This window comes from Staurois parvus, unplaced genomic scaffold, assembly GCF_062004578.1.
Source record: "Staurois parvus isolate SC_StPar_1 unplaced genomic scaffold, SC_StPar_1.0 ptg000668l, whole genome shotgun sequence".
Classification (NCBI taxonomy): Eukaryota; Metazoa; Chordata; class Amphibia; order Anura; family Ranidae; genus Staurois; species Staurois parvus.
Genome location: NW_028318464.1, coordinates 7,318,913 through 7,335,570, shown reverse-complemented (window position 1 = coordinate 7,335,570; position 16,658 = coordinate 7,318,913). Strand labels below are relative to the sequence as shown.

General features: G+C 40.2%; 2 protein-coding genes and 1 pseudogene across 4 annotated transcripts in view; 2 read left to right on the top strand and 1 right to left on the bottom strand.

Moving 5' to 3' along the window:
- The window catches only part of DHX34 (DExH-box helicase 34), a 28,974-nt gene extending 20,213 nt beyond the window's left edge, over positions 1-8,761 (top strand). For all 3 annotated transcript variants that reach the window (XM_089652005.1, XM_089652003.1, XM_089652004.1), the window contains 3 exons: positions 2,390-2,566; positions 4,566-4,695; positions 7,982-8,761. In XM_089652005.1, the coding sequence (XP_089508131.1) occupies positions 2,390-2,566; positions 4,566-4,695; positions 7,982-8,118 (444 nt within the window). In that variant the 3' untranslated portion in view covers positions 8,119-8,761. The remainder of the gene's footprint in view (positions 1-2,389; positions 2,567-4,565; positions 4,696-7,981) is intronic.
- On the top strand, positions 8,323-8,761 carry LOC149447884 (syncollin pseudogene; annotated as a pseudogene).
- Positions 8,762-11,417: 2,656 nt separating this feature from the next.
- On the bottom strand, positions 11,418-13,939 carry LOC149447882 (uncharacterized). The gene is made up of 2 exons (XM_089651913.1): positions 13,299-13,939; positions 11,418-11,527 (listed from the first exon to the last, which is right to left on the bottom strand). The coding sequence occupies exons 1-2, from the start codon at positions 13,855-13,857 to the stop codon at positions 11,418-11,420; spliced, it is 669 nt and encodes a 222-aa protein (XP_089508039.1). The 5' UTR covers positions 13,858-13,939.
- Positions 13,940-16,658: the final 2,719 nt, after the last annotated feature.

The window sequence follows — 16,658 nt, the reverse complement described above, 5'->3', positions numbered from 1 at the left end:
GTTTGCTGTTTTCAGTGTCACTTCTGATGACCTGGCCTTCCTTAGCTTATCTATGATCTCTGGCATTATCTATGATCTCTGGCATTGATCAACATCTATTTCTTCTTTATCCAGAGTTAAATGAAGGTGAGCAAATCTCTTACTGCCCATTCTTACTTAGAGTTCCTTTGTTTTTGGCTAACTTGTGTCCTGGACTCGCAATAGTGTAGAAGGAATACATTCTGTCTGGCGGAGTGATCTCCACCCGACAGATGTTTTCTAGTCCCCGCCTCTGACTTGCTGTCATTCAGAGGCCGGGAGGCGGGAGATGAAGAGAGGGCCATGAAGGGGTTAATGAAATTAGCAATGTGCAGCATGAAGGGGTTAATGTGCTGCCACTAGTCACTGATGCATTAGTGACCAGTGGCAGTTAATTAACCCCTTTATGCTGCATTAGTGGCACCAGTGTCAGTGTTCATTAAGTCCTTTATGGTTCAGCATGAAGGGGTTATTAAACAGTGCCACTGGCTGCTAAAGCAGCACAAAGGTATTAATTAACTGTCACTTCCCACCAACAGGGTGGGTAGTTTGAAATAACACTACCGCTGACCATCAGTGCATAGAGGCACCAGAGGGCGGTGGGAGTGGAAGGGATCCCCTTCCGCTACCTGTAAAAGCAATCCAGCAGCTAATTAGCCACTAGGGTTGCTTTTACAAAAAGCTTCACCTGCCTGAAAAACCAATACCAGGATGATTTCTGTAGCTGCAGGCATCATCCTGGTATTCCACTCTAAACTGGCAATGTAAATGTATGTTAGCCAGTGTTAAGGGAATTTTGAGCTCAAACCTAACTAGCCTTAAAAATTCCCCTCCTAACACCTATGGTGTCTAACCTGTTTTCAGGCTGTTTCAATCTGGTCACGTTATCTCATCTGTGTGAGCCAGTAGGGGAGAAGAGGGAGTACTAACAACAGCTGAGACACAGGAGCCTATGGGTGACACCACCACTCCAGGTTTTACCAACTGTTGTCAAGCACTCTCTCCTCTACAGCCGCCGCTGGCCATCACAGGGAAGAGCACATGACCGGTCTGGGGCAAGATGAAAATGGGTAAGTATACGCATTCTTATAGATTTTTTGTTTTTTTAACAATGACATTTGTTTATTTAGATTTTTATAGGTTTTCTTCATGCCATTCTTTTTATTGTTTTCTTGCTGGTTAATTTCTTAAAAAAAAAAGGGCCTTGGGTAGATCTCTACCTCTCAAAGGTTTTCTAACTCTGCTGTAAAATAAATACAATGCTGTCTTCTCTACACCCCATGCCTGCTGACTGAGCAGTGAAAAAATAGCAGCAGTAGACTGAAAAGGTCATCCCTCTGCTCTCTCTCTTCATATCATCATGATCCATGTTAACATAATTGCATGCTGTTTAGTTCAAAACTATGATACTGCTGCAGAGATGTCAGGCATAGAGGTCTAATGTTACATAGTTGCAGTGAGAATGCAGGGATTGTAGCTAACCTAAAGCAGTATTAAACACAAACCCAAAAATGTAATATATTGCAGCTTACCAATCATTAGATGTGCTGGTTGCATTTGTTTTATTTTTGTACGTTTTTTCCCTCTGTTTTCACTTGATGATCTGGCCTGTATTAGAGTGCTTCCACTCTTTTAGAATGAGCACATGGACACCTTTTGGACAGCAGCATTGTCAGTCTGGGAGGAGGGTAATTTTAGATGTATTGGCAAATTTAGATACACTACATATTGAAGCCAAACTCAAGCACACACTTTATAAGCAGTTACAGCAGCAGTTTTTTTCCTTTTTAAGATAAAGATTTTACATAAATAAAGGCTGACCATTGTAAGGACCCCTGTTGGTGTTAAATGGTTTGGTAACTGATATATCTGCAAGAGAGCTTGTTCTTTTGAAAAATAACAGACCTACTGGCTAGATCACCAGGTGAAAATAAGGTAAAGAGAGTATAAAAAGAAGACAAATGCAGTCATCACATCTAAGAATTGGTAAGCAGCAATATAATTAAATGTTTGCTTTTGGGTTTTATACTGTGCTAAAGCAAGAAAAAAAAAGCTGTATTTACACTTCAGACCTCCCCCTTGCCGCTTGCTACCCAAACATGTGATTGAAAATGATCAAGTACCTATACCCAGGATCATTTCCTTCCTGTAACAAGTCAGCAGTAAAAAGCTGACAGGGATTCTAGCCTTGTTGTTAGAAATGTATCCTTACTCTGATGAAATTGCTGTCAATGGGGCAAGAAGTGATGGAAAATCTTTTTAATGGAGCCCTGGATAGCAGCAAAAACCTGCAATACATCAAATCACATCACATAAACCTTTTGTAGACTCTATAGTTCTCTGATCATGTTGTGTTTACATTCCTTGACAGATAAGGTATAGTATGAGGCGCCTGGCAGTTTTAGAAATGCAGAACCTGTACGTCGGTCCTCAGCCAGTCACTGATACCATCAGCTTAAAGGGTGTGTTCGGCAATGATGATGTGATGCCTGATAATGTGAAAGGTGGATATACTGTGACCAACTTCCTGACTTACAACTGTTTGAGGGTAAGTGGGTATACTGATATGCATCAGACATTTGCACCCAGATTTAGAATAGTTACATACAATCTCCCTACATTTATAGGTAATGGTGAAGGCATCATTGCTTATTTCTTAGGCCTTTCACACAGGGCAGAATCTTCTTTGCTCAGTAGGCGATCTGTCAACTGATTCCTTGCTGAGCAGACAAGAGAAGGCAGATAACCGGTCCATGTCCACTCGGTTTATGCAGAGCTGACATGGACCATGCCTGCCCTGCTCTATGAGCAGTCGGGTGTAAATGGACCAGCTGTCTGTTTACACCCATCTGCCCTCTGATCTGATCCACCTAGACAGAGGGGAACAGATCCCCTTCTGTTTTTTTCTTAGTGAACCAGATCGGATTGGAGGTAGGTGGGTGTAAATGACCACAAGTCCATTTACACCTGCTGGTCCATAGGGATACATGGACCATCTGATTAGGTCTTCCTGAAATACTGACAGGCTGACCTGATTGGATCACCTGTGTGAAAGGGACCTTTTTCTTCCTCTTACCAAATGCAGAGCTGTGGAATTATGGATTTTATTCTAAGGGCATAATTTACAGTATTATTTCCCAGCAGCTAACAGGAAATAAATAATTATTTAAAGGTCAGGAGTATCTCCAAATGTAGCACAGGAGAGGTTAATAAGGTCCTAGGCCAAAAGTTACACACCAGTTTAACACCAAAAATAAAAATACCTTTTACCACTTTTACTCTTAAAATGAACCTGTGCACACTAAAGTTTTTACATAGCCTGATTAACCAGTAAAAGCCTTTTAATACGAGCCCTTTTTCAACTATGTACATGTATACATTGTGGGAAAATTAATCTTCAAAGTTCACAAGAGAGGCTCCTTTCCCCTAATTTTCTGTTGCAGCAGAATTGTGGCAGCCTAATATAAACACACCGTCGGTGTTTCTAAGCTGTTGGAAACTGATTTTTGATCTTGGAGGATCTTAGAGAATGAATTACAGTGTATTCAGCTAGAGAGCTCAGCGATGGCTTGTTTTAAAGCTCTTTTATGTTTTTTTTTTAAAAATCTCCTTTACTGCAAGTTAAGAAACAAAGTAGGTTAGTGCCTCTAGGTATTGGGAAGAAAGAAAGATAGACTGCTGCATTGTGTATGGTACTATGCAACACGCCAAAGTGAAATCCAACAAACCTGCCTCTTCCTTTGCAGAGTTATTTCAGGTACAAAGTTATTAAATTAAAAGAATGGTAAATGTAAAACAAAAAGGTAACTATAATGAAATAGCTATTTGTTATATTCAACTTAATATATTTTAAGTGTTAGTTCACCTTTAACAGAAAAACTGAAAAGGTGAACTAACATCATACAACCTCCCCGGTCCTCTGTGGATGTTAAGCTGTCAGTGCCCACTTAGTTGATCCAGGGATTTGAAACCGCTGCTCTTCTCCCTCTTAATTCTGCAGCACTTCTGGAATGGATCAGAGTGATGCTCTGTGCCACCATTGACCAATCAGAATAGCTCTTATCCATCCTGGAAGCACTGCAGAGAGAAGGGGGGGAGAACAGGGATTTCACATCCCTGGATTGCTACACTGACTGCATGGGCACAGCATCCACAGAGTTACAATACATTGGAAGGGTATATGGTGCTCACCTTTCCATTTTTCCTGAAAAGCTGAACCAACACTTTAAAATGTTCATGTTTAGAAAATTAGATATTTGATATTGGTTAGTATTCTTGCAGCTATTTACTTTAGATTAGTTGCTGCTTACGTTAATGGAGGCAGGAAGGGGTACAAAACAAAAGTTACCAGGTTTTGGCCTTCTGCAGGAAATGTGCCCATGGGCCCATTCTACAGTCTGTTCCTTTCCGCACTATGCCACCCTCATTTTAAATGCTCATAACCTTCTCATGTTTTTTCTTTTAAAAAAATAAAATCAAATTTTTTTTATATAGCAGCTTTCATGAAGTTTTCAGTATGTGGCAAATACTGTGTTTGTTTCATGCAGAGCGATGCTGATTTGTACAGTGATTGTTTGCGCACATTCTGGACCTGTCCTCGCTGTGGCCTATACATGCCATTTACACCTTTAGAACGCATGGCACATCAGAACAGCTGTATAGAAGAAGAGAAAACTGGTAAGTTAACATTGGAAAATCAGTAGTAGTAGTATATAATAGAGTTTCAGTTTTCACAACTGTTGAAACACACTCTGATATCTTCCCTTCAAGCTTTCGGACTCTATGCAACTGCTGTGTCCATCCCAATGCCAAGTGTTTGTGTCACAGTCATCTGAGAATGTTGAGAATATATACAGTGTGTGTATATGTATGTGTGTGTATATATATATATATATATATATATATATATATACATCACACACACACACACAGGTTTGCCTCGGTTAACATAATTTTTAGTTTACGAATGAAAATAATGCCTCTGTTGACAAATTTTTAATGAATTGTTTGTGCGATACGAAGTGTATGTCAGTTCCAATTTTTAAATGCAATTGCCGGCTTTTTTTTTCTTCACTATAGCTCACAGAATTAGCTGTCACTTTCCCTGGAGCTAAAGGATACTTTGTTTCTTTTATCTCCGAAAACAAACTAAAAGGAAACATTGTTTCTTTTAACTTGGGGAAATAAACTAAAAGGAAACTTTCTCTCTTTTAGCTGGGGGGAAAGTACCAGCTGATTCTCTGAGCTATAGTGATTAAAAAAAAAAGCCGGTAATTACATTTAAAAACCAGCACTGTCCTATAGTGACAGCAACTTTTTTTTTTACTTTTTTCTGACCTCTGGAACAGATTAATTGGTTTTCAATGCATTCCTATGGGAAACCACGTTTCAGTTTACAAATGTTTCGCAATACGAAACGTCCCGGAGAACACATTAAATTCGTAAAACGAGGTACACTTGTATATATAAAATCCTGATACATGGGAGTGACACCTTTTGTTTTGGTAATTTCTCTGAAGTGGTAGAGACACAAAGACCTTTGAGAAAAACTTGCTAGCAGAGAATTTAAGAGTCAAAGCTGCAGGCTTATTTCAGTGCCCCCCATCAGCCCATACTCACCTTTCCTTTGTTCCTCCATGGTTTTCCTAAGTTATCAAAAGTGAAGGAAAGCAGCCTTGTGTAAGCTCCTTTTGGACACTCCTTGTGACAGCACTGGGTCAATCGTTAAGCACTTGCGTTGTCACACGGGGTTAATCACATGCTTTTTCAAACCTAGGAGCATTTTCTTCACTCCCAGCAGATAAACAGCATGGTGGAAGAGCGAAGAAATGGTAAAGGAGTGACCCTGATGTTAGCTTGCAGAATTGATACAAGAATAACCCTGTAAAAGAAGAAAAGGAATACTTACCCTTGCAAAAGGCATTAGGTTAAAGGTTTTTGAGGTATGGCCACCACTACTATCCAACACTTCTGGGGATGTGTCAGATATGTGTTCTTTGCCGCATGCTACAGCTCCTCCTATTGACCCCTAGTTTACTACAGGACACAGTAGGGGGTTGTTGTTGGGGTTTGGTGGAAGGAACCACAGCACGCAGCAAGGGACACACATCTGACACAACTCTGGAAGCGTTGGATAGCAGTGGTGGTTGTAGTTCAGAAAGAGAAGTATAATTTAATATACTGCTTACTGAAAAGGTAAGTATTTATCATCTTTTTTTAAGTGACAGGCTTCATGTAAAAAAGAACTCTCATATTTTTAATTTTTAATTAATCCTCAAGGGGACCAATTGCATATTGCATTTTTTCTGACAGTAGCTCCAGCCCATTCTTAAAGTGTTACTAAATCCATAACAGTAAAATCAGTTTGTATATGCAGTAAAGCATGCTTGTTATACTCACTGTGGAACCTAAGGGGTTAATCCTCTGCATTGTGTAAAAAGGCTGTTTGATCCTGACTTCTCTGATCCTCCCCTCCTTCCAGTGCCCCCCCTCTTATCTCCTGATTGGGCATTTGCAGAATGACTCCACACCATATGCTTTATTTGGTGTGTATTGCTAGAAAGCTTTTTTTTTCTTGGGAGAGTGCATGTGATCAGCACAGGGCCAATCAGCACTGTCCAGACAGAGGCCAGGGGTTCTGCATCCTCCTAGAGCAGAATGAAAACTCCTCCTATAAGCTTTGATGTGCTCTGCTGAACACTGATAGAAGTCACAAGACTTCTCTAACTGCTGATGAGAAAAGGTATTTTGCAGTTTATATTTACTAAAATAATTGCACTTCCATGTTCTGTGTACTGTGGGAGACCAGATATAGCGAATACAGGGTCCTGGGTTTAGTAACACTTTAAGCCCAAATTATGGTTGTTCCTGTCCGTTTGCTTTCTCCTCCAACCAGCATGTCTCTTGTTAGCACATACGCACTGAAGCACAACTGATTCACTTCTTGGGCTTCTTTTCCCTCTTCCAGTCAGAGCCCTGCTGTACAGGAAACTGCAAGAGTCAGATTCAGGTACATGCTGGGACATCGCAGTGCTGGGGACAAGACATGAATAATTCCACTTTTATGATGTATTAATGAATACAGCGCTGCATAATTTTTGCCTTTTACATCTGCCTGGAGTTCAGGTTCAAAATCTTAAAAAAAAGAAATTACTGTCCTGGTACCATTTATAATTTTCCTTGTAATTGTTGGTTACCCTAGTCTTTCGGAAAAGTACACTGGATAGATTCAGAGTCTTATATTTTGTTTCCATGAAACCTCATGCTACCTGGCTCCTTAAAAGCTGCTGACAACCCCTGCGATAACATATGATCAAAACTGAACATATATTTTGCTTGGGCAGAGGTGACAGTTTCTTCTGGCCACACTGTAATCCTAAAGACATGCATGCTATATTGGCTATATTTCATCGCTAGACAGGACTTGACAATGTCCACATATGTACGTTACACTGAAAATTGTTAAAGTGCTTTAAAAAGTAAAATAATAAACATTTTATACTGACCTGCTTTGTGCAATGATATTGTACAGGACAGCCCCTATCCTCTTCTTCTGGGGCCCCTGCCATCACCATCAGTCTTGGCTCTTCCTCGTTTATGTCTGCCTCTATAGCAGGTGCTTCCTATGGGGCAAATGTGCGGGCTGAATTCTGAGCCAGACTGTGTGCGTCTATTGACACACACAGAGCAGCTCAGCCCCGCCTCCCGCTCTTTACTAACGGGATTTGACTGACAATGGCTCCCACTGCTGTCAGCCAAGCTTGTGAGAGCAGGGAGAGAGGAGAGAAGAACGATAGATGGGCACAGCGCTGGATCGATACAGAGCTCAGGGAAGTATTTACATAGGGGGGGAAGTGCACAGTAAGTAGCAAAATGCTTTTAGCATAAAGCAGGGAATGCATTAAGGTAAAACACGTTTACCCTTTAGAACCATTTTAACTGTATTAATATTGTTCTTCTACAGAGACTGAAGAACAAGGAATGAAGCCCTCTTCACTGACTTCTCTACACAAGAAATATCACTGTGATGTATGTGACAAGGACTTCTCCCTGACCCCCACTGAGATTCTCAAACACAAGAGGCTGCATCTAAACTCTTAGAAAAACACGTACTGGGAATTGACACACCTGAGTGTACCTGCACCTACATTGCATATATTTACTGTCCTAGCTATAATCAAGGCATTTTGTCACCTGAAAAAACATCAATATCAGCACAGCCTTGCTGGGTTTCCTCAAGTATATCTTAAATATATAAATAGCTGAGAGGATGGGTGGTCTACGGGACTCACACCATCTGTCGTCATGAACATGCTGTTTTCTGTACTTCTGCTGCCTCTGTTCTTTGATGGTTTCCTGGCTCAATGCCCTGCATGCTCTGATCTTTGAATGGCGCAGGGGAGAAGCTCTGTTCTCGCATGTTTGAACACAACATGTACTGTACTTTGATCAGTCCTGTGAAGGGGCCTACCTTGGTGTCAAGAATAGAGATGACTTCCCCCAAATGCCATCTGGATGGGGTAAAAAGATTTTCTCTATGGTTGTGGCCAACTGCTGCACCCTGAAATTGTGGAGTAAGTCGGGCAGAAATGAAATAACCGTTCCTTCAGTGCAATGGACTGTTTGAAAACTGGAATGATTCTGTCAATGCGTACTACTGTACCTGCACATAAGTAGACCCTGCAGGTGTACTGACTCAAGCCAGAATGCTTGCTTGTCAATAAAAGGTAATTTAAGCATTCAATATTTTGTCTCATTCCAACTTTCAGGTTTGGCATATGTTTTATGGGGAGCATTATGTTACTATTTAGTACTGAGACCCGTATATATAATGATTTCAGAAATAGCTTATTTTTTATAATTTAACAAAATGGAAAGTAAATGAACAAAAGAGAAATCCTAATCAATATTTGGTGTGAACACCCTGCCTCCTGTTACAGCCAAATATTTAAAGTTTTAACTCATCAGTCCAGAGCACTTTGCTGCCATATTTCTGCAGCACAGTTCCAATGTTTTCATGCATAATTGAGTCATTTAGCCTTGTTTCCACATAGGTGATATGACTTTTTAGCCACAATTCTTCCATGAAGAGCACTTCTGGCCAGACCTCTCTGGTCAGAAGATGGGTGTACCTGGGTCCCACTGGTTTCTGCCAGTTTCGTGCTGATGGCACTGCTGGACATCCTCCAATGTTGAAGGGAAGTAAGCATAATGTGTCCTTCATCTGCTGCATTAAGTTCCTTGGCTCACCACTGTGTCTATTGTCCTCAACATTGCCTGTTTCTTTGTTCTTTAGAAGAGATTGAACAGCATATCTTGAAACCCCAGTCTGCTTTGAAATCTTTGCCTGGGAAAAATGTTACTGATGCAGTATAAACTACTGTGTGCAGTACCTTGTGTCTTGATGCTGTGCTCAGTCACACCATGGTATATGACCCGTGACATTAAACTGTCTGCCACAACCTCACCTTAGTAGCAGAGTTTGGCTGTTCTTGCCCAGTTTTCAGACTCCTATACAGCCAGGTCAGTTAATGCCTGCGTTTCAACCGACATATGAAATTGATGATCATTAGCACCTGATTGGAATAATTGGTTAATCATACACTTGACTCTAAGCCTACAACATGCCTAACTTTGTGCAAGTGTAAGAATTGATGCTGTCTGAAGCCAAAATACCAAATTTTGATTTAGGTTTTTCTTCTGTCCTCTCACTTTTCATTTTTTAAATTGATAAAAATAAATCATAAAAATATATATTTCTGAAAACATTCTTACTTTACAACATTTCTACACACATGCCTAAAACATTTGCACAGTACTGTGTGTGTGTATTGTGAGAACTAGCATCAAGGGTAGAGCTTTAAAGTACACAGCCACTCAATTTTTTTTTTAAGGGCCATTTTTGCCCAATTTTCTTTAAAAGAAAGTTCCATAAGTCCTAAACCCTAGATTTCCCTCACAAGGGTTTTCAGTATTTTACTCTTCCAAACACAGATATTTAGCCTCCTGGCTTGTACATACAATTCTGCCACTCTGGCCTTCCACTTCAGGCTCACAGCTGTCTTCTGCAGACTTTTCTAAATGGCTCTGTGTACACAGCTAGCAGCGCCTTCATCCCTCCCAAATCACCTTGAAATCTCAAAGCTCCAGGTCCCAAAATGGACTTTACAAACAAATGAGCAAACTGAAAAGCCAGTTTCCTCTGCATTAAGCAAACCCTCTGGAGCCTCTCAACCTGTTTAGTTGAGAATTCTGGGTTATAACCTTGATTCACAAGCAGTACCGCTTTAAGAACTGCAGTACCCCTTAGTGTTTTTCAAACATTTTTTTTTGCCATTCATTAAAAAACTCTTCTAAAATGTTGCATGTGGTATTTATCTTATGAAATCTTTCTGTATTTTAAATCATGATGTAGTATCCAGTGGGATGGATACAGTGGAGTAGGATTAAAACCCCAGTCAGTTTTTATTGCTAATAAAGAGGTAAAATGGTTGAAACCATAGAAATATGCCAACTCACTAAGTCAGTGAGGTCAGTGCAGCAGATGCATTAAAAAAAAAAAGGTGACTGGCATACCAGTCAAAGGGAAGCTGCTTTCATAGGGCACACAGGGCAGTGGAAGAAGGGTTGACTAAAGATAGTTTTTAAGAGGTTACAAAATAAATTACTGTATCACTCAATATATGGCTTCCATTCAGTTGCCCAAAAAGGCATACAAAAAAGAAGGGTTTGTGAAAAGGAATTCACAGGAAAGCGGCTACATTATGAACAGAATGTGATACTCAGAAAAATTTCCAAAAATTATGCTTTATTACATATAAATATTTGACATATGGGCAATCGCCCTGGTTTACCATCACCTCAGTATGAGACAATACACACAGACCTAAAACCATATAAAATAACACCAAAACCGGTCTGAATAGATGTGCTGCAAAGACAATGACCACAAGAAGTCTAAAGTCTTTGCAGCACTGGCACATAGGTTAACACTTCCCGAAGGAGGTGTACACAAAAACTATACCATAGGTATACAGTGTCACATGTAATGAATATAAAGACCTGTGTCATAACCATATAGGTTCTATCCCATAGAAGGGAATTCCCAAAAATTATACCAAAGGTATGAAATATCACATGTATGCAATGCAGCGAGCACAGTGTGCGTCAAAAGAGAGGCAAAGCCATAAGCCTATGTTAGGCAGCAAAAGGATATCACATATGAAATACAGTACAGTCCCATGCCGGCACGTGTGGTTGGGGCCCATTCATCTGTAATATAAATGACTGATTCTTAGGACTCTTAGATGTAAATAACGCCCCAATTGTCGCCTGGATGGAGAAACAGATGCAAGTAGCAGAACACTGCTTTAAGTGATTTCTTCACCACAGCATGTGGACTACACATCACTTTTTGTTGAAAACAAGATAAAGCCCAGCGGCTCCTCCGCCCGTTGAAATATATGTGGCATGCCTTGTTTCCTATAGAAAACACCATGATGTCCCCATCCTGTAGTGAGACAAACAATATGAGGGAAGTCACTGTAAGAGCTTTCACTCTATAATGGTCGTTAATGCCATATAGGTCACAAGGGACCTTTAATCTAATGTCCTGTAACAGTCCACTCACCACCTGTGCAATGGGTAGTAGGAAAGAAAAAGGATATCCTTCATGAGTACTGCCCTTCAAAACGTACTGCTATATGGAACCAGGGAACCACCGCTTACATCAGCCGACATACCGCGGGTTCCGACCTCTCCATGGCGCCTGTGCCGCCTAAGCATGCCTCATAGCATGTGAAGATGGCTACCTCCTTGTAGGTCAGCGTGCGTTCCACCTAGTGCGCATGACCGGAAGTGACGTATCTGACGTATGACGTCAACGCGTTTCGCCGATGGGCGTATCTCACTCAGCTTCGTCAGGACCAATGGGATTCCTGCATTTCAACCCTCTATTTATAGTGGATTAAGACCCACCCACTTATGCAAAAATTACATTGCAGTTATCCCCAATGGAAGAAAAAGGCTAAATACTTAGCACAACCGCTGGTCATAGTTAAATTAAAATTAAAAAGAGAGGTGGCTGGAAATATCAGAGAGAGGAAAGACTTGACAATTGCAGCAATGCACCCAAAAGTAGAAAACAAAAATTATATTCAATTGAAAATTACCACACTTTCACCAGAAGATGGCAGTATTAATGAAAAAGTCTTCAAATATATTAATTAGGTCAAAGATGCACAGGAACACAGTCACAATTACCGCAAAACCACCACAAGATGGCGATGTTAATTAACAAATCCCTCTATGGGTTATTTTACCCAGGGTTCCTAAACTTCAAATTAACCACTTATTAGTGTACATTTAATCTCAAAGGAGGGGAAAATGATTCAAAAATTAAACCCTTCTACATTTCTAGACCTATATTCCAATGTGTACCATCAGGTCATTAAATATCTCCCCAGAGAAGGTTTACCTTAATTATTTACTTAACATATTATCCTCAATAATTCCATTAACACTTTGTCCAGCCATTAACAGGAGTGAGGAGTAACCACAGATTAACCAACATGTGGCAATATAAGAAAATATATCCATACAGATCTATTTATCCAAAAATACTTGGAGATCACATTCCACATTTAACCCCTTAGGGTACAATGTATCAAGTTTATATATCCAATATTTCTCCTTTTTTAACAGTTCTCTGTCAAAATCACCTCTCCTTTGAGGAAAATGCAGTGCATAGAAACCTTTCACTTTTGTACCATCCAATTTACCTCCATGAGATTTAGCATAGTGCTGGGCAAGATAACTTTCAGGGTCATTAGATCAAATATCTCTGAAATGTTCACCTATTCGTACTTTAAGTTGTCTTTTGGTCTTACCAATATACATCTTCTTGCAGGGACAAGTCAAAATGTATAGTACTCTCACTGTAGAACAATTTATAAGGCTTTGAATTTTATAATGAGTGCTATTCCTTGAATCAAAAAAAGAGTCTGTACGATCCACATATTTACAGATTTGACATTTTCCACATTTAAACATCCCTTTAGTACGTAATTTTAACCATGTTGTCTGTTTTAATGGTTGATAGTCAGAATGAATAAGGAGGTCACCAAGATTTGGTGCTCTTCTTGCTACCATTTGGGGGCGCTCACCTACAATTTTATTCAATTTGGGACATTGAGTTAAGATCTTCCAATGTTTTTCTAATATTTGTTTTACCGCTTGCCATTGGGCTCCAAACTGAGTTATCATTCTAACAGGTTGCTCACTTAATTTGACCTTCTCCTCCTTTTTAGGAGATAATAAATCCTTACAGTCAGTTTGATATGCCCGTCTCCGAGCTTTTCTGATTTGAGAGTGAGAGTATCCCCGTTCCCTAAATCTTCTATAGAGATCCTGTGCTTCCATCCTAAAGTCATGAATGTTCGAACAATTTCTCCGACATCTCAGAAACTGTCCCACTGGAATTCCTGAAATCAGTGAACGTGGATGATAGCTTCTGGCCTCTAGTAAAGTATTGGCAGCAGTAGGTTTCCTAAATGTTTTTGTGAGGAGTCTTCCGTTCTCAAGTCTAATTTCCAAGTCCAGGAAGGAAATACACCTTTCATCAAACACATACGTGAGTCTAATGTTAAAGGGATTTTGATTTAACTCCTCCATAAAAAGTTTTAATTCCTCTGATGTTCCTCTCCATACGAGGAACACATCGTCTATGTATCTTAACCACATCTGGACATTAACACGGAACCTTGTTGATCTGAAAACGACCTGCTCCTCCCAAAAACCTAGATGCAAACATGCATAGGCTGGAGCCCACGGTGCTCCCATACTAGTACCTCTGATCTGTTGATAAAAGGTATTATTAAATTGGAAAAAATTATGTCGTAACGCAAAGTCCAGCAACTCACTAATAAATTCATTCTGTCCTCCCAAAGTGGGGTATGTTTTATCAAGGAAATAAAAAGCCGATCTCAAGCCACATTCATGTGGAAGAAGGGTACCTATATACAGTTGTGACCAAAATTATTCAACCCCCACTGAAATTGAGTGTTTTGGCCAGTTTGACATTGCTTTTGATCATTCAGTCATCTTGCTTACATTTACATTAAAGAGGCACTTGTAGGTCAGACAAATATAACATAACAGTTATAATGAAATAACCACAAATGTCTTTTCTGTGCTCACAGCATTATCAGTTTTATTCAACCCCCAAGTGACATTCAATCTTAGTACTTAGTACAGCATCCTTTTACAGTTATAACAGCTTTTAAACGTGAAGCATAGCTTGACACAAGTGTCTTGCAGCGATCTACGGGTATCTTCGCCCATTCTTCATGGGCAAAGGCCTCCAGTTCAGTCACATTCTTAGGCTTGCGCACTGCAACTGCTTTCTTTAAGTCCCACCAGAGGTTCTCAATCGGATTTAAGTCTGGTGACTGCGATGGCCACTCCAAAATGTTCCAGCCTTTCCTCTGCAACCATGCTCTAGTGGACTTGGAGGTATGCTTGGGATCATTGTCCTGTTGAAAGGTCCAACGTCTCCCAAGCCTCAGGTGTGTGACGGACTGCATCACGTTTCCATCCAATATCTCCTGGTACTGAAGAGAATTCATGGTACCTTGCACACGCTGAAGCTTCCCTGTACCTGCAGAAGCAAAACAGCCCCAAAGCATGATTGACCCTCCACCATGCTTCACAGTAGGCAAGGTGTTCTTTTCATCAAAGGCCTTGTTCTTCCTCCTCCAAACATAGCGTTGATCCATGGGCCCAAACAGTTCTAATTTTGTTTCATCAGTCCACAGAACACTATCCCACAACTTTTGTGGTTTGTCCACATGGCTTTTGGCATACTCTTCTTATTCTTTGGAGACAGCAAGGGGGTACGCCTGGGAGTTCTGGCACGGAGGCCTTCATTACGCAGTGTGCGTCTTATTGTCTGGGCTGAAACTTCTGTACCCACATCTGACAAATCTTTTCTCAGTTCCTCAGCAGTCACACGGGGACTTCTCTCCACTCTACGCTTCAGGTAGCGCACAGCAGTCGAAGTCAGCATCTTCTTTCTGCCACGACCAGGTAGCGTTTCAACAGTGCCCTTTGCCTTGAATTTGCGAATGATGCTTCCTAAGGTGTCTCTTGGTATGTTTAACATCTTTGCAATCTTCTTATAGCCATTGCCCTTCCTGTGAAGAGAAATCACCTCTTCTCTTGTCTTCCTGGACCATTCTCTTGCCTTCACCATGTTTGTAACCACACCAGTAAATGTCTAGAAGGAGCTGAGTATCACAGTCATTTTAAAGCTGCCTAATTGGTGCTTATTATGCTTGATTGCTGCTCGGTGACATCCACAGGTGTTTTCAATACCTGATGGAAAGCACCTGTATGAACCTCTGTTCTTCAGAGTGGTAGTCTTTAAGGGGTTGAATAATTGTGGCAATGAAGAAACCACATAAGAACCATTTACTACTGTATTACATAAACAATTGATGTCATTTTAGTTGCATTTGGGTAGTTACAACGTCCTTGTAGGATTTGATTCTGAATACAATTCCAAATGTACACTATAGTCCCTAAACCCCTTTACAGCATTGGGGGTTGAATAATTTTGGTCACAACTGTAGCTGTGAAAACAGCTTCCATTTGACTAGTATTCCAGTAACCTTTTTTCTTTTGTAATAATACTCCTGCTGCAAGGACTTGGTGATCTGGCATATTTCTACGGTTTAAACTATTTTACCTCTTTATTAGCAATAAAAATGGACAGGGGTTCTAACCCTCCCTTACTATATCCTTAATGAAAAGGAAAGTTTTGCCATTAGTTACACTTTAAAGTAATTTTTGCTGTGATATTTGGTGAAGTCATTGCTATATCATTGGAAAAGTATTTTTTGTCTTGTTAGAGAATAGCCATTGTTATGTTGAGGGACTGATCCAAAAAGGTAGAGACAATTCAAAATGGCTAATATACTTTTACATTCCTTAAATACCACATGCCTAGACCACTACTTATTTAACTTGTGCATTTATTTATTTATTTCCTTTACTGAACTGAATTTAACACCATTTCATGAGGTATTTACCGAGCCTTTTTGCTTTTAGAGATAAATACCGCATATTGGTGATAGTGAATTGATATTTTCTGCATCACGTGATATTTGGGGAAAATGTGTCAGATCACCTAAATGCCACATGCGATCTGCTTTAGTGAATGGAGCCCATTGTTACTAAGGTTTTGTTCTGAAGATCTGGCATATAGAGCTGATCAATATACTATATAATGTATAGAGAAATAGAGCTACCTCTGTATACCTTGGAGGGCTGCTTTATACAATGACCATTAGGGATTTTACGAATGATGTCTAAAGATTGTATTTTTTTTTCTACTTACTTACCTGTTAAGTCCATTTCTTTGAGTACATCACGGGACACAGAGCAGGCTATATTCATTACTATCTGGGTTATGTGCCACCTATAGGTGAATGGACACACAGACAAAGTCCTCCCCTATATAACCCCTCCTACACAGGAAGTCCCTCAGTTTTGTAGCAAAGCAATGAAATTCCAGAAAGAGGGGAGAAACCTCTGTGTCCCGTGATGTACTCAAAGAAATGGATTTTACAGGTAAGTAAGAC

Excerpts from the sequence above, each read along its gene's own strand:
- LOC149447882 (XM_089651913.1), bottom strand. The coding sequence starts at position 13,857 with ATGGGAGCACCGTGGGCTCCAGCCTATGCATGTTTGCATCTAGGTTTT. Across the intron at positions 11,528-13,298 it reads GGAGGAGAAGGTCAAATTAA|GATGGGGACATCATGGTGTT; the intron begins GTGAGCAACCTG and ends GTCTCACTACAG.